This window comes from Epinephelus fuscoguttatus, linkage group LG17, assembly GCF_011397635.1.
Source record: "Epinephelus fuscoguttatus linkage group LG17, E.fuscoguttatus.final_Chr_v1".
NCBI classification, from domain to species: domain Eukaryota; kingdom Metazoa; phylum Chordata; class Actinopteri; order Perciformes; family Serranidae; genus Epinephelus; species Epinephelus fuscoguttatus.
The window spans coordinates 19,130,684-19,146,133 of record NC_064768.1 but is presented as its reverse complement, the minus strand read 5'-3'; the positions used below and the strand labels follow the sequence as shown (position 1 = coordinate 19,146,133).

The window sequence follows — 15,450 nt, the reverse complement described above, 5'->3', positions numbered from 1 at the left end:
ATTACTTAGTTTGCTGTAAGTTTGCTGCCAGAGTATAATAGCTTAAGTGTTAATAAAGTCGTAATAAAAGTCGTTATCATGATGTCACTGAATTCCAAATGATTGTACCTCGTGGGCACAGGCACCTCTGTGAGGCCTGTGATAAGGACCGCAGGTGACAGCCGTACAAAGGCTATTATGGGCTTCTCCAGGAAGTCCACTTCTCCCACCAATACATTGGAAGCTTCAGCACCCGGAGGAATCTTTTTCATGAAATTCATGTCGACCTGAAAACAATGTAGCAAATGGAAATAAAGAATCAGATAAACAGATAAATGCTAACAATAAACAGAAAGAAAAAATGAGGGACACACATGCAAACAGAGATGAAGGAATGTAAGGGATGTCAGCAGGTCGTTTGAATACTATGATAACAATGACAGATAAGGCAAGTTAGTAGCTACATAAACAACTATATAGTACTGAGCAAAGATTTTCTGTTGTTGTCTTACAGATCTGAGCATGGCAACAATTTCTTTATTCTTGTGTAGAAAAGACTTTGTGTTTATCCCTCTTTTGTATCTGGTGACTCATCCAAACACAGCACCTTATTTTTTGGCAGTCATAATGGATGGTTTTATAATGGTAACTACTTATGGCAGCCTGCCATTTTATCTAATGGATGATGCACAAAATGTCAGGATGAATGGAGGCCAAAGCGAGGGAGGAATTTTCAAAACTAAACACAGTTACGTAACTGTACAAGACTCTTACTTTGTTGATCAATTCGTACTCCATTACAGGTAAAGCAATGACTGGAGATGCCTTTTACTGACCCCAGTAAAAAGGGCTGATGGGAATGTGATGGCCGCTCTCATACAGGGATTTTACAACACAGACCATTGAAATGTCTGTGGAAGTCCGGAGACTGAAGGAGGACATGATGAACTCACGGACCCTTTCTGTGCTCAGTACTATGGTTAGGTTACCTTGCTGAAGTCGACATTGCTGCTTTCTCTACTGACCCCTACTTTGGATGGTCTTCTCTCCGCTGCCTTGTTGCCATCCAGGTTGTTTGGGAGAGAGTGCGGAGACACCAGTGGTCCTGGGAGGGACAGGGGGAGAGGAAGGGCAGGAGAGACAAAGTGGTGATGGACACTGTGTGTAAGTACTTGGAAAGCAAAGACTGGTCGAGGACAGCAGTGTGGCTCACCATGAAATGCCATTTGGGATTTAATTATTAAATGAAAGTTATTAAATACCATTTGATCTTTCATTTTTTCTCTCTACTCAGATTTTAGTTTGAAGAACTGGAAAAAAAGGTCAAAATATTTTCATCTATGATAAACCACTACTTTATGGCATGGGCTTATCAAACAAGAGGCATTTTTTTCCATAAAAGGTGATTTCTTGGCAAATACAAAATACTGAACTCACACAGCTGCCCACACAGGTTTGTGATGCTATGCTGGTTTATTCCTGTTACACAGCAACATTTTTGTTTTTTAATAATGCTAACCCTTTTATGTCATATGTGATTGATGTCACCAAGTCCCCATTGCAACTTCTACAAGAACTGTAAGCTATAAAATGATAAATACTGAAAATATTTTTGTTTTATAGGTCATGTTAAACTTTTCATAATTTTCAGGATGTAGGATTGTTTTCTTTTTCTTTTTTTTTTTTTTATATAAGCAAAGCAGGGTTAGGAGTTAAGGTTAAATGTTGTAATCTGTCACACTCTTAAGGCCCTTCCACTGCACAAAAAACCCACTAACATCCACATCTACCACTTGGCTTTTGTATTTACAATCGATCAGCAGTGATATAAATATGACACCTCTGTAGAGAACTGGATACAACATTGGAGGGAGAGCCCTGTTCATTATGGAAGTTGCTCAGTGATGCACTGAGCCCAAAAAGTGCTACTGCTGAATATAAAATTAGCTGGATGATCAGCACTACTTCTTCACTGTGTGGCCCAAAGAGCAGGTGCACTAGAGACCACTAGAGACTTTTCAAATGTTATTGAGCCCAATGGATCAAATTCAAATAGTGAAACAAGTCATTTTGCCGGGGTTGTGACGCTGAAAAAAATTTATTCCCTGAATTTCAGACGTCTCTTTTGTCATGTAAGTCTGTGTGAAAAAGGCTTTTTAGGCCAAAGGGCATCACATGACGGTGTAATGACACTGTTTGGCCACTATGAAAATTGGCTTAAAGCCAGGTGCACATCCTAGGAGCCTGGGGTGGAGGTACTAATTTTAATCCCCATTTGTAGTGCGATGCAATTATGTGCCGCCACAGAATACTGTCAGTCTCCATCCAAGCAGTGCTTAAACATCGATCAAAATTAGTCAGATCCAAGTTTGAAAGAGAGACTAAATAAGTAACAGATATAAAAACAGGTAACCACTGTAACATTTTCACTGGCCTACCTGCTGCTTTACCAACCTGTTTTGGAATGGGTCTATGACGTCAAATGTGACCCACCAGAAAAAACAAAGCAAAACAGAAAGGTCTGCTCATGTATTGCATGGCTCTGGTGTACTGGCAATGGGAAAGAAGCTTATTGCCTATTGTTAGCAAGATTCCAACATTTAAAAATCTGTTTATAGGGGCTACTTTTGAAGAAAGTTGGTCTGATTAAAATAAATAAAATAATTAAAGCATATTTGATATTAAAGCTCTGTTTATGTGGAGAAGGTTGGCTAGCTAAATCTGGATCACTGACAGAGCTAAGGCTAACTTAGCTCAGAATTTTCCACCATTCAATCTGTAAACCCTCGAAAACCCGACAACCCATAAAGATTATTTTTTGAGTGCCTGAGATTGGCCAAAGTATTTTTCTGACAGTTATACATGTTACTTTTTCCCCAAAATGTTGAGGCCGAAATGTTGCTGCATAACAGAAAAGTCCCACAAGTTAAATCAAACAGTGCTGTTTTGGTGTGATATTTACATTCTGTTTGGTCATTTTAACAGGAAAAATTAACCACTGCATCGATGATATGCAGTCACTGAGTCTAATTAGTGAAGTGGCCTGTCTTATTAGTGTGGGAAAGCATTAGTGCCAGAATGTCACCAGCTCATTTCTCCGCTTCTTATGTCTGTGTATCAGTTATGAGATATTCCATTAAATGGTACTCTTTATCTTGCGCATTTAAATGGGATAAAAAAGAATTATGGTACCAGGTAGTAAATTAAATTCCTGTTCAACCCCAGGTTGAGATTGTCACCTATTTAAGTGGCTATTATTAAACCCACAGAACTTGCATGGGGATCTGGTGACTACGTATAATGATCCACAGTTAACTGAGATACAACAGACAGGCGATCAAGCCTGGAGCTACACAACAAATGAAAACAGCAGTGGTTTGCTGCAAGTGAAATCTCTCTCTAGAACCATTAGTAGATGCGATGACTTCCTACAGAGCTCTAACACTGTGGTGTCTCTCCACAGGGAAGAAGATTTATTTCACAAAGTACTATTCCTATTTGCTCCTTGTCTGTTGAGCTCATTACTGCAGTGCTTAAGTCAGTCCTGCTTAGCTTGAATTCATGTCAGCTTTAAGCTAAAAGTGAGAGGACGTGTTCGATAGGCAAGACAGTTCACCTTCCTCAGACTTCAGCACCTTCAAGTGTCAAAGTTCTAAAAAAGGCACAGAAAGCTGTATGCATAATTGGCTGCACACTTCAACATTGCTTATGTGATTTGAGCCATACTAGATACAGGAAACGCTAGCACTTGAGGTGACATGAGAGTGGGAGATGAAATGAGGGGAGTCATGTATTTGGATCAAAGGATAGCATTTGCATACTATCCTCCGACATTCTGAGGTAACACTTCTTTTACCAGGTTTTCCTTCTTTTCTCATTTCCCACATTAACACATTTATTATTTTGCCATCAGGAAGTAAGCAAATCAACCTCGAAGAAAAAACATTTAGAAAGGCTTTAGCAATATGCAACATCCCCATCTACAATAATCCCAAATCAAAATTAACATGAGCCATTTCTACCAGCATGTGGCTTGACCAATGATCCATACCCTTGAACTGTACCCTGTAGTAACCCCAGTGGAAGCTGGGTAGCTGTGACTGCTGAACAGGAGCATGACTGCTCACATACCCAACAAAGCCTCTTGGAATAAGGGAGGGATTAGCTTAGGTTGCATTCGCCAACGCACTTCATTCAGGAAGGCTAAGCCCTGGAATGCTCCCCCATACTAGCCTTTTAAACAGTAGCGTCATAGCGCTACCTCATTCATATGCAAAAACAGTAACATAAATAACTGAAATTATACAGATTGTTTTATTCTTGTGTGGGGCGGGGAGCACTGATAAAAGGTGAAAAGATGTTAATATCTATTAATATTCTCTTTAGAGTAAATACAGTAGGCATGTATTGGGCTTGGTCTAAGTGCTGGTAATCTACATTCCTTTCCACAATTTATATTATACGGCACAAAGACTCAGAGGGTCTAGATGCTGTCATGTTTCCATGTTAAAATGGCGTCTGTTCCCTTAAACTGACAAAGACTGATGCTTAAAGGAATTCCAATAAGTTACTTCCACGGCTTAAGAAAGTTCAATCAATATCCTTGAACATGAGCTTCTCTCTCTCAAAGCCAGAAACAGAGAGGTAAGTCTCCAACTTGTGATGTCAACAAGTATTGTGTCTGGAGCTGCTCCACAGAAAATTAATGGAAACCTGATTTTGTGGACCCACAGAATGTTCTTTTTTTTTTTACCCAGATGAGCTTTATTTTATTGTTGTGTTCTCAGTTCTGAAACAGAAAATGTACCCATGTATTCAGAACATTCCTCTGGGTGCTCTCAGGCCCTGTTTACACCTGGTATTAACATGTGTCTTGAGTAATCCGATCACAAGTGAACAGTGCTAGATACCATTCCTTTCAGGATACTGCATGCTGATTTTGGGATTGTTGCAGCCTGAAATACCTAATTTCACTGATTACCACCTATCAGCTGTTATTGACACAGTGCTCGCAGTGCAGTCTCCTGCTCTCTCTGCCTGGTTAACACAAACTACCACAGCACAATGTGATCTCATCCCTACTCGCCATATTTTGCCACTTGGGCAGAAGCCCTGCAGCAGCAGTTGACACTGACTCTGAGCCATTAATCTCACAGCTGGCTTGAGTCTGTTGTTACACCTGTTAATAATTGTTGAGTAATGTTAGCTTTGAGATGCCAACAGTTAGCCCTGTCACTGTGTGTGCGAGTCTGTCCCAGGCACAGAGCTCCGGTCTCGCAGCAGCAGTCTCATGAGAAACACAGAGACAGAGAGAGGGGCTAAGAGAATCAATGTGCTATGCACAGCTCTACAAATAAATTAGATTTTACCCCTTGTAAATTGCAGTGATTTGACAAAACTGCAAGGTCATGCAGAACTCACAAGGATTGGCTGAATCTGCATTAACTCTTGCGATCGCAAGTGTACAAGTGTAAATGACCACTGAGATGCACTGGGATCTGATCACTCAAACCACTTGCTAATGTCATGTGGGATGCATTTTACCACTTATCTTTTGGAGTACAAATGCTAATGTATCTTGATGTGTCCCCAACAAGGACTATGTCTTCAATACAGGACACAGCGATTGTTTTGGTGACACTTAAACCCATTCTGTGACGAGTTGGACAAAATGTTGAGTGACCGTTCCTCCTTTTGCCCCGTGGAAGACGTGTTAAATTCTGTTGACAGCTATATCTCCAACTGTGCCAACACAACTGCTAACATGACTAGTGAGCAGCTAGGGAGACTGTGGACATAATAATTGTGCGCAGGCCAGGGTCCTTTGACCTTCAAGCCAAAGTGGTGTAGGCAGTAACGAAATCTAAACACAAGACTTCCAGACTTTGATGACATCACACATTTGAGTTTTAGCACTCTAGTTTTTGGATGTGGGAGAAAGTTGCTCATGTTTACTAATGTTTTTGGACTGTTTTAGAGCATAGGAATTACATACATGAATTTTGAGAATGGATGTAGCTCCCCTTTAAGATTTAAAAAGCCCTCAAGTAGGGTCTAGAATAACACGAAGCGTGTGTACTGGTGATTCTCTGCATGCCCTTTGAACAGGACCCATGACTTCATACTTGATGGGTCCATGGCATGTATATGTATAAATAGCTGACAGTTAACAAAATGCCATTACAGTCCATGTATAAAAAACTGTAAGAGCATCTATATTACTGCATCTTTAACTAGAATTATTTCATTATTCGTTATTAACTTGTGAGTCTGGCTATTACTCATCTAGACAAATTACTCTAAATGACACATTAAAGGGATAGTTCAGACCTTTTGAAGTGGGGTCATATGAGGTACTGAACCATGGTCAGTGCATTCCGTACAGTAAATGTCAGTCAGCATGTCTCAGTTTGGAGAAGCAGACTGGAGTCCAACATGGAAGCTAAGCCAATTTTAGCCACCTTGAAAATCAATATCAGTCCACTGAGAAAAACATGGATTTAACATCGCTCCACACAGAAGCTGCTACTGTGCCTAAATCAGTGGTCAGTAATTTTGTTTGTGTAATTTTGTGACTTTGGTGTTTTAAAGCATTAGTTCAAGTCACACAATAACACAAACTAACTAACCAATCAAGGCAGCGGTAGACCAGCAGCTCCAGTGTTCAGCGAGCCAAAATTGCTGTTTTTGTCAATAGAGTCTGGTGGCTTTGAGAAATGGAGAACTGAAGCCCTTAACGATTTCCCCATCAGAACGGGCTGTCTGACGGAAAGGTAAGTGGTGAAAATACTATCAGTATAGCATATACATAAACTGATAAAATGATTTTTTTAGGTGCCTAGAATACATTTTTGCTGCCACCCCCTCCACAGTACATTGCTGAACTTCCGTGACAGTACTCCTGCCACTTCTTGAATCTGAATGCATGCGGGAAGAATTGTATAGGTACCCCATACAACCCCACTTCATAAATCCCTTTAAGGGCATGTTACTGTCTCAACACTAAATCTCTTTTCAGTACACATAGTTATAGATGGTTAGTTGTTGTACAGTGTTGACTTAAAATGGCTACAGTGTTGTTAAATCCCCGAATAATAACCCACTCACAGATGTCAAGACGCTTGGAAAGACTGTATATTGTCCTAGAAGGGGGTACAATTACAGAAGCTCTTCAGCTATAATAAGACCGCCCCAACCTTTCAGATTCAGCTCCCACCAAGTGATCACTGGTTCTAATGACCCATACTTTGAAATGGAGCCATTGCCAGAGGGAGAAAAACACAGACGCACGCACTGGAACGCAAATACAGTCTAATAATAAATGATCCAGGCTTGGTTTGGAAAGGAACAAAAAGTCACTGTCGGTGCCATTATGATAGTACATACAGCACAGATACACCCACCCTGGTCTCAGGTGTATATTTAGCCATGCTGCTGGCACCCCTCACCATTCTTAATCGGGTAAAAGAATGTTTATACTTAGGAATTGATGAGGAGGAAGAGCATGGGTGCCAACAGATGCAATGGGAAAAGCAAAGGTTGCATGACATTTATATCTGTGTGTGCTCAAAATGGGGCAGTCACCCGGGGATAAAGTAGGTCAGGTGCTGCATCATAACAATAACATAAAGGCTTAACTGCTAGGGATGTCCCAAGCCCATCTGCAAGATCTGTATCTGAGCTTACGGTGTTATTGTTTTGTTTTTTTCAAATATGAATCAAGATACTGTAACTGCATTGCATTTTTCTCAGCCCGAATGTTTTCAGAAACATATTTTAGTGTACTGTTTAGCTGTAAAATGAGAAAGCTGGTCCAGCCTGTGGGCCGTGCTTGGTACTTCAGTCGACTGTTTCCAACATGGCGGCTGGGTCACAAACTTCCTCATTTTACAGCTAAACAGTACACTAAAATATGTGTCTGAAATTATTTGAGGCAAAAAACTGCAGTTCAAAAAGCAGACTCCTCGGGTCTGATTGGTTGTTTTTTGGTGTGCTGTGGTAGCCTCTAGGAATGCATGTACTTTTTTCATAATATAGTGACAGTTTCAGTAGATGACACACAAATTTATATTCATAAAAGTTACCAGCTGTAGCTTTAATGATATACCCACTAAGAGAGTGTGTGGAAGCATGTAGCTTCTTTTCATTACAGAATGAAACAGAAATGAAACTTTAAATTTTCTTGATGAAGATTTCAAGCCATTAAACCCACCTGGATTGGCTTTTCTGATTTGAATGTAGGCCTCCTTAAGGTTAAGTATGTACTGTAGCTGTCTTATAGTATTAGCAGAGAGACTAAATTACTTTGACTGAGGTAAGTGGCAAAAAGTAAAACTAAACATGAACTGGACATCCCTTCTGTCATGTCTTACATCACACACCTTGACTGATAGGAAAGGGATGGGGGGAGATGGCTAAAAAGTGGCAATAAAACATCACAGCACACGTGATGCAGGATGGGAGAAAGACAGACAGAGAAGGAAGCCATGCAACCACAGTGAAGGAGGTATGAATGGGGACAGGGCCAAGCAAGGCATAGATGCTGAGGAATGTCTTGAAAATGTGACAGGAGAGGAATAAGAGAGTAGCAAGAACAAGAGATATTAGTTGAATAGGTCAGTGGAACAGATAGAAATAGAGGAGGGAGAATAGCAAGAATCATGAGGCAGAGAAGAGAGTGGTGTCAAAAACTTTGTGGATAAATACAGTAGGAAGAGCGTCCTAGCAAGTGAGCCCTTGCTGTGGGTTACTGATGAGATGGCCGCAGGGTTGGAGGGTTGGAAGTTAACAGGGAGCAGAGCTTTCATGCTAGTGCTAGTGTTCTCTGTTCAAGCCGTGACTCACACTGGCAGGCTACACAGATATTTGCCTTCTAAGGGCAGCAGCTCGAAGCCCTGGGATGCCGAGGATGCTCGCCGGCTGAGCACTGGTGATGCTGACTCTTCTTCTGCAGAGTGTGGTGGGTCGTCATCCTCAGGAGGCGATACCACTACTTCAGGGATGCCTTGAGGGCCAGGGCCTGCGCCATAGGTGTGTGGCGGGCTTTGGGAGGAGCGCCGGAAGGCAGAGGGGGTATTTTGAGGGGTGGTGAGGAACGGGGTGCCTGGGCCGGGCCCAGTGTTGGAGGAAGAAGAGGGCAGGAGATGGTTGAGCAGAACTGAGACTCTGGACTCTCGTCTCTGGGAGAGGTTGGAGACAGAGGAGGCTGCCCCTGGCTTGTGGAGAGAGAGACGTGAAGAGGACAGGCCCTCTCCTAACAGAGGAGACAATAACAAAAAGGGGAGAAGAGAAGGGAGAGAAAATGGAGGGAAAGGAGAAGGAGGAAAAGGAATAAGGGATGGAGCAGAGAGGAAAAACATATGAAGTAGGAGTACATCACAGAGGTGGTATCTGGAAGAAACACAGCCAGAAGGGGTGGGCAGCAAGAGCGTGGCAGAGGTGTAGTTAGAGAGATTTGTGCTTGCATAAACATGAGCGAAAGCAAAGTTGTGTGCAGGAGACACTAAGAATGATTCAGTGAGGCGTGTAGGAGGGTCTGCAAGGGCCAAACAACTTGTCTCATTCAACTCTGAAACAAACCAGTCACACATCATGACTGAGGTAGGGCAAAACTCTGGAGTTCAGAGAGGCTTGCATGCAGGAGAGGATGAGTTAGCACGATGTCAGTGCACTGTAAGCAAACATGTGCTCTACCACAACAGACCACTCATAAATCCTACACAGTACACAGTACACACTCATTTGGCACGAGACATACATCTTTCACATCAAAAATATTACCATCACCAACCATCAATGTGACATATATAATTCTGACCTTTTACATGTGCGTTTCAGGTTTAATGGTATGGAAATGCAAGCCCAACAAGAACCACAGGCACAGAAGTGGAGAATGTGATATTTCTCTCATTCTTAAAACCTCAGATTTTAAAATGCACACCATACATTAACACCACTGCAGCATGCCTAGTCAAAGAAACACACAATGCTGACTCTGGTTGCAGTTAAAGCAATATTTCCCGAATGTCACCCTATGGAGTGAATACAAGAATTAATTCAAAACCCCAAGCCAGGCCAGCCATACAGGTTAGCATAGTCAGTAGCACCCAGATTTCTCTTTCACTGTTGGGGCCGACTGCTTCAATATAGATCATTCTCTAAATTTTACTCACTTTTACCATCCACTTTCTACGATGGCATTGAGGGATTTGAACAGTGGATTTTTAGAAACAGTTCCCCAGTGGTCGAAAGTATGGAGGAAAAAGAAATGCGAGTGCGGGATCTCACCGTTTCTTTCAAGCAAGAGTGGGTCAGAGTGTTTCTTGCCTATGTCAGCAATGGAGCGCACCAAAGGAATGCGATTGCTGAGCTTTCTCTCGTTCTGGTGGTGGTGTTTCTTCAGCATGGCTTCCCGCACCTTGTCGCGCAGATCCTCCTTCAGCTGGCCTGATGCCACCATGCTGTCTATCAGCATGTCTGAGCCGCACAGAGGCAGGGGCGTAAACACACAGTAAGAACACATAAATTATATATGGACCATTGAATACTATACAACTAAAAATCTGCTTTATTTCATCAATCATTTAACCACAATACTACATAAGAAATACAATAAAATGGCATAATTATGTCATGTAGTATTGAAAAATGTACCTGCAATTTCCTCAATACTGTTGGCCCTCATATCCAGCATGACTGTGCCGTTGAGTATGCAGCTACGTAGTTCAAATAAGCTGTGTAGTGACAACGTTGCCACATAGGGCTTACTCCACCTCTCCCCACCATCTTCAACATCCTCTTCAAACTTCAGCCATCTATCAATAAACACCAAGAGCACAAATACACACACAGATCCTACAATTTACTTGAATCCACAAATCATAACTGAATTCTCCCTCCACTCAAAAATGTGCTTTTCTTCCGTTTATGTCCTCTTAAATGTCTGACCTTGACTAAACTAACTAGAACGGTGTTTTCTCATGATGTCTGTGCACTTCCCTAACTGAAGACGACCGCAGTGATAGTTTTGGCAATTTTTTCACAGTTGTGACTAATAGCCATGATCACAATACCTAATCATGGTTTCCAGTTAACTCCCAATGATGTCATGATGTATAATTATGCTACAAAGCTATCAAACACAAAACACAGATCTGACATTATTCAGCTCTAAAAGCTTTAAAAGCCACTGGCAGTTCTGTATTGCTGTCACTTTATGAGGTTGCCATCATGCTGTTCATCTGACCTGGCAGTCTCCCTCCATTCAGTGGCACTGCCATCTCTGAAGGAGAGCTCGTCCAGCTCAGTGAAGAGGTCATGGGGGACGTGCTCAAGGTCATCGTCCTCTGTACCCAGGATGAACTGGACCCGCTGGGATGGTGTGTCTGTATAAAGAGTGGACAAAGGTTAAAGGTCATACAGAAGAAAAAATCTCCAGCATTATGTGTTATTAAAGGACCCTGTGGAGTTTTTGATGTCTACGAGCTCAATGGAGCGGGCTTTTCAGTGGGTTTCTGTTTCACTTGTTCGCATATGCACACAGGTGATGGGATTCATAATCCTGCCAAAGCTGTTAAACTTTTCCGCTCATCAACAGGTGGCTGCAATGTGCCAAGAAATGCAGCAATGTGCCAGCAAAGGCAAAGGAAAGGAAGACTGTAAGCTAGAAAACATGCATGTTCCAGAATGTTTAAAAAAATCTGCTTCGAAAATGTTTTATGGGAAAGGAAATATGTTTTTTAGATGTCAAGGTACCGATACACAGTGGATTTTGGTGAGTAATGCAAACAACTTTTATCCATTTACAAGAAAACTCCATAGGCACTTTTAAGTGGATGTCTTAATCTAAAACACATTTCCTCTCCGAGTACCCCCTGTTGTACCAGACTATTCTGTGAGTTCAGCTATCGAGCATGACGGGGGAAATGTTTCGTAAGGGGCAAAGATTCAGTCTGAGCATCATAAAAGGAGATGGTAGTAGGATGAAACTGAAGTGTTTGAAAGAAAATGTGTGTAAAACTGCACTAATGCCTTCTGACGCTGAGGAGAATACTTTTTTAGGTATGGTACAGCCGGACCAGTACATCACTCTAACTCCTTTTCGTTATGCTACATAAGAAGGAATCCAGCTGCCGGCTTGATGCTGAGAAACTGCGCAAGAGAGCATAATGAAAACCTGAATGCTTTCCAGCAATTTTCTTTTCATGTCTGATTGAGTTAGAGGGCAGATATCAGGACATCTGGAACTGGAGAGCAAACGGAAATAGATATGGCAGATTACAAGACTAAACGCCACAGGGAGGTGGAAATGGAATGACTGGGAGCGAAAAAGGGAGAGATATTTTCTGTTCACACATGGGTACACTCTGTGGTGGTCTGGTGTGTATTACACACATGGGAGTACACTGAATAGTGATGTTGCTGTTCACCATTATTCCACACCTATACCTGAGCTTTAAGACGATCTACCCATTGATATTTTTTGTTCTAGGTCAGTATCTCATGTCACTGACTCTTGTAAACCTTTAAGGATTTTTGCTATCATTTCTGGAGTAGAGAGCAAGTATTATCATGACAGATGGTTCATGTAACTCTGCGTGTGTGTGTGTGAGAGAGAGATTCTGCACAAGCTGGACATGTGATGAAATTTTTAGGCACTAGCACTAGGCATCAAACTGTGTGGATGAGCAAAGTGCTGATTTAGAATATCCATCTTGTGAATTGTGAGTGCAGTCAGTGCTTCACATGATAACAGGACCAACACCGTTCTGATAGTGTTGTTGTCATAAAGGACTGGTTAAACACTCATATACCCCCTTTCCACCAAAATTTGCATATATATGCAGGTTTTTTTTAAATGGGGGAAGAGCCAGAGCTGTGTACATGGCTCTGCAGGAGACGCACATGTTCGCTGTCACGGACATGCTGGAAAATGAGGTTAGTGAACAGTAAGAAGCAGCTTGGACACCAGAGAAAATGTTATGGTGGTTGCTTCTTTTTTATGTCTCTTACTTATCCAGTCTCTCTTGAACTCAATGCCAACCAGATTTTAATGATGTTTGAGTGCTGCTTAGACAGAGATGGATGGTATTTTATGGCGGCCTTTCATTGCATAGTGCTAGCAAAGTGGCTAAAATTAGCAAGTCCACCCGGGTGTCGTATTTCCATCAGTGCTGATCGGGGCTAATCAATATACGTGACTACTGCAGAGCCCTTTGTCCTGGGAATGAATGCTGATTGTAACCTTTCCCATTAAATATAAAAGCCAGATGTTAGCGGGTGTTAGTGGATTTTACGTGCAGTGAAAAAGGGTCTATTGAGTTCAAAGCATTGTTTGGTTGCTTATGAGTCTTGCAGTTGAGGTGATGCAGCAACTTCTCACACAAACACACGCACACATTGCTTAAAATGTCATAGCCTTCAATCAGTGTCAGAGGCTGGTTCCCAGTGGCCTTTAATGCCTTTTAGAGCTGAATGTTTTATTCAGAACCGTTTGAAAGACGGAGAGACACACAGGGCTTAAGCAGAGTGGTACTATAACCTGGCAATCTGTGCATTGTTAAAGAGGGGTCTGGTGCCAAATCACACCATAATGTTTCCTTCAACTTTCCTGTCACTGCTTTGCCAACCAAGGTGGAGCGTCTTTCGGCTTTTTATGTGTAAAGATGTTTTGTGCCATTCTTAAGGCATTCAAAGTCTATTACCATGGCCATCAGAGAGTGGCAAATCACATAACTATTTGCAAAAAATGTTTGTATCAGCTTATAAAGGCACCAGAAAAATCCCACCAATAAAAAGAAATGGAAAAGGTACACAAAGTCTAAACTAGGTCTTTCAATTGTAGATTGTAAGGGCTTCTGTTTATTGTCTGAGGCAAGTCCTGTGGGTGTGTGAATAAACAGTTAAAGGCTCTAACAGTAGATATTAACTGCAAGGTACTGTATGATATGAACTTGTGGGCAAATAGGGGCTTGGAGAGAGAAAAAAAAAAAGTGTGAGGTTTGGTATGAAATGGGGGCATTGAAATGTTTCCAACCATAAGCAGGGGATTCCCTGCCATCATCTTTCCCCTCCTCAGAGTCTCTCTCTTTCTTCTTTCGGTGGTGTTTGTGTCCTCGGTGGCGATGCCTCCGTTTGCTCTCCCTTCCAAGAGGAACGTGGACACCTACGTACACTGCTCTGTGGCCTGGGGAAAAGAAAAGTGCAACACCAATTTCAGACACTTTTTCCTTTACACCCACTTTTACACAAATTGGAAAAGGAAACAGGAGATTAGTTTGTAAAGACAGCAGGGAAAACAGCATAAAAGACTGAAAACAGTTCAGTTATATCTTCAGTATCATGAAACAAACCGACTCAAAATAACCCTAAATAGGTAATAAAGGAAAAAATGTATTCCATGGTATTTGTGGTAGTAATAAATCAGATTATTCCAAGAAGAACAACAATAATATAAATGGAATTCCAAACACAATATATGAAACTGAACTTCATCTTCAAGGCTGCATTGTAAAACAGACTATTTAAGCCTCCAAGAACAGCATCACAGTTACAGTCATTTACAACTGAAGTAAAGACAGACACACCAACATTTGAGACATAATGACAGAGAACTACTTTCCATTTTGTTTGAGTGATCTAAATACTCAGTTGAAGGAAACCAGAGTACAACGTTTAACTTTTTCACCCCTCTGTTTTTTTCCAAATGTTTTATCTACTTCCCCTCATTATTGTTACTGCCACACAGGAACCGTGTTCTGAAACGCAGACGCCCTATTTTCGCCCTACATTCTCTGCCAATACTCATTTTTCACAGATGAGTCATCTCTCTTTGATTTGAGAGAAAACCCAGGAGGAATGAGACCAAGATGCAGCACTCAGAGGAAGGCAGAAGTGACATACACATGAGCTGAACAGATGGAGAGAAACGGAGATGGAGAAAGAGGGGGGAAAGGAAGGGAGAGAAAAGACACAGGAGGTGAAACAGGATGGGGTGAAAAAAAAAAAAAACAGCTTAGGTGGACAGAAAGCAGAGGGCTCCAGGGTGTCGCAAATGGAAAGAATGGGATTTGAGATATTCAATGGAGGAAAGAGGATATAAAGTGTGGTGGACACACATAAAGAAAGAGCAGTGTGCTGGAGGAGGACAGAGGGGCAAACAGCAAACACCTGAGAGAGATATTTGGGTGGTAATACTGTATGTGGTGCTGCTGCACCTGAGCAGTATTGACACTTCATTGGATTTTACACTCCGTCTAGGGATGTTCAAAATCCAATATATACCTGATCCAACCTTTTAGGCAGTATTGGAGGCATTTCCAATACTGGTATTAGAACAATTCTACGTCAATCCGCTATCTGATCTTATCAATTACTTTGTGTTCATAATCTAATCACATCGTCTATCTACCTTATTCCTAGCCCCCATGATACCTTGCGTGAATTATGGGTGCAACTTCCGGCGTTGAACCG

At 41.7% G+C, this 15,450-nt stretch overlaps 1 protein-coding gene across 6 annotated transcripts in view; it reads right to left on the bottom strand.

Annotated features, from left to right (window-relative positions):
- LOC125904363 (sodium bicarbonate cotransporter 3-like) overlaps nt 1-15,450 on the bottom strand; it is a 61,317-nt gene that overhangs the window by 21,282 nt on the left and 24,585 nt on the right. For 3 of the 6 annotated variants that reach the window (XM_049601711.1, XM_049601709.1, XM_049601710.1), the window contains exons 3-9: nt 14,015-14,164; nt 11,225-11,363; nt 10,633-10,793; nt 10,267-10,455; nt 8,849-9,232; nt 1,005-1,084; nt 109-266 (exon numbers count right to left, since the gene is read on the bottom strand). In XM_049601711.1, coding sequence (XP_049457668.1) covers nt 109-266; nt 1,005-1,084; nt 8,849-9,232; nt 10,267-10,455; nt 10,633-10,793; nt 11,225-11,363; nt 14,015-14,164 — 1,261 coding nt within the window. Of the gene's footprint in view, nt 1-108; nt 267-968; nt 1,085-8,848; nt 9,233-10,266; nt 10,456-10,632; nt 10,794-11,224; nt 11,364-14,014; nt 14,165-15,450 lie in introns of all 6 variants that reach the window. The other 3 variants (XM_049601714.1, XM_049601712.1, XM_049601713.1) reach the window with 3 other exon arrangements.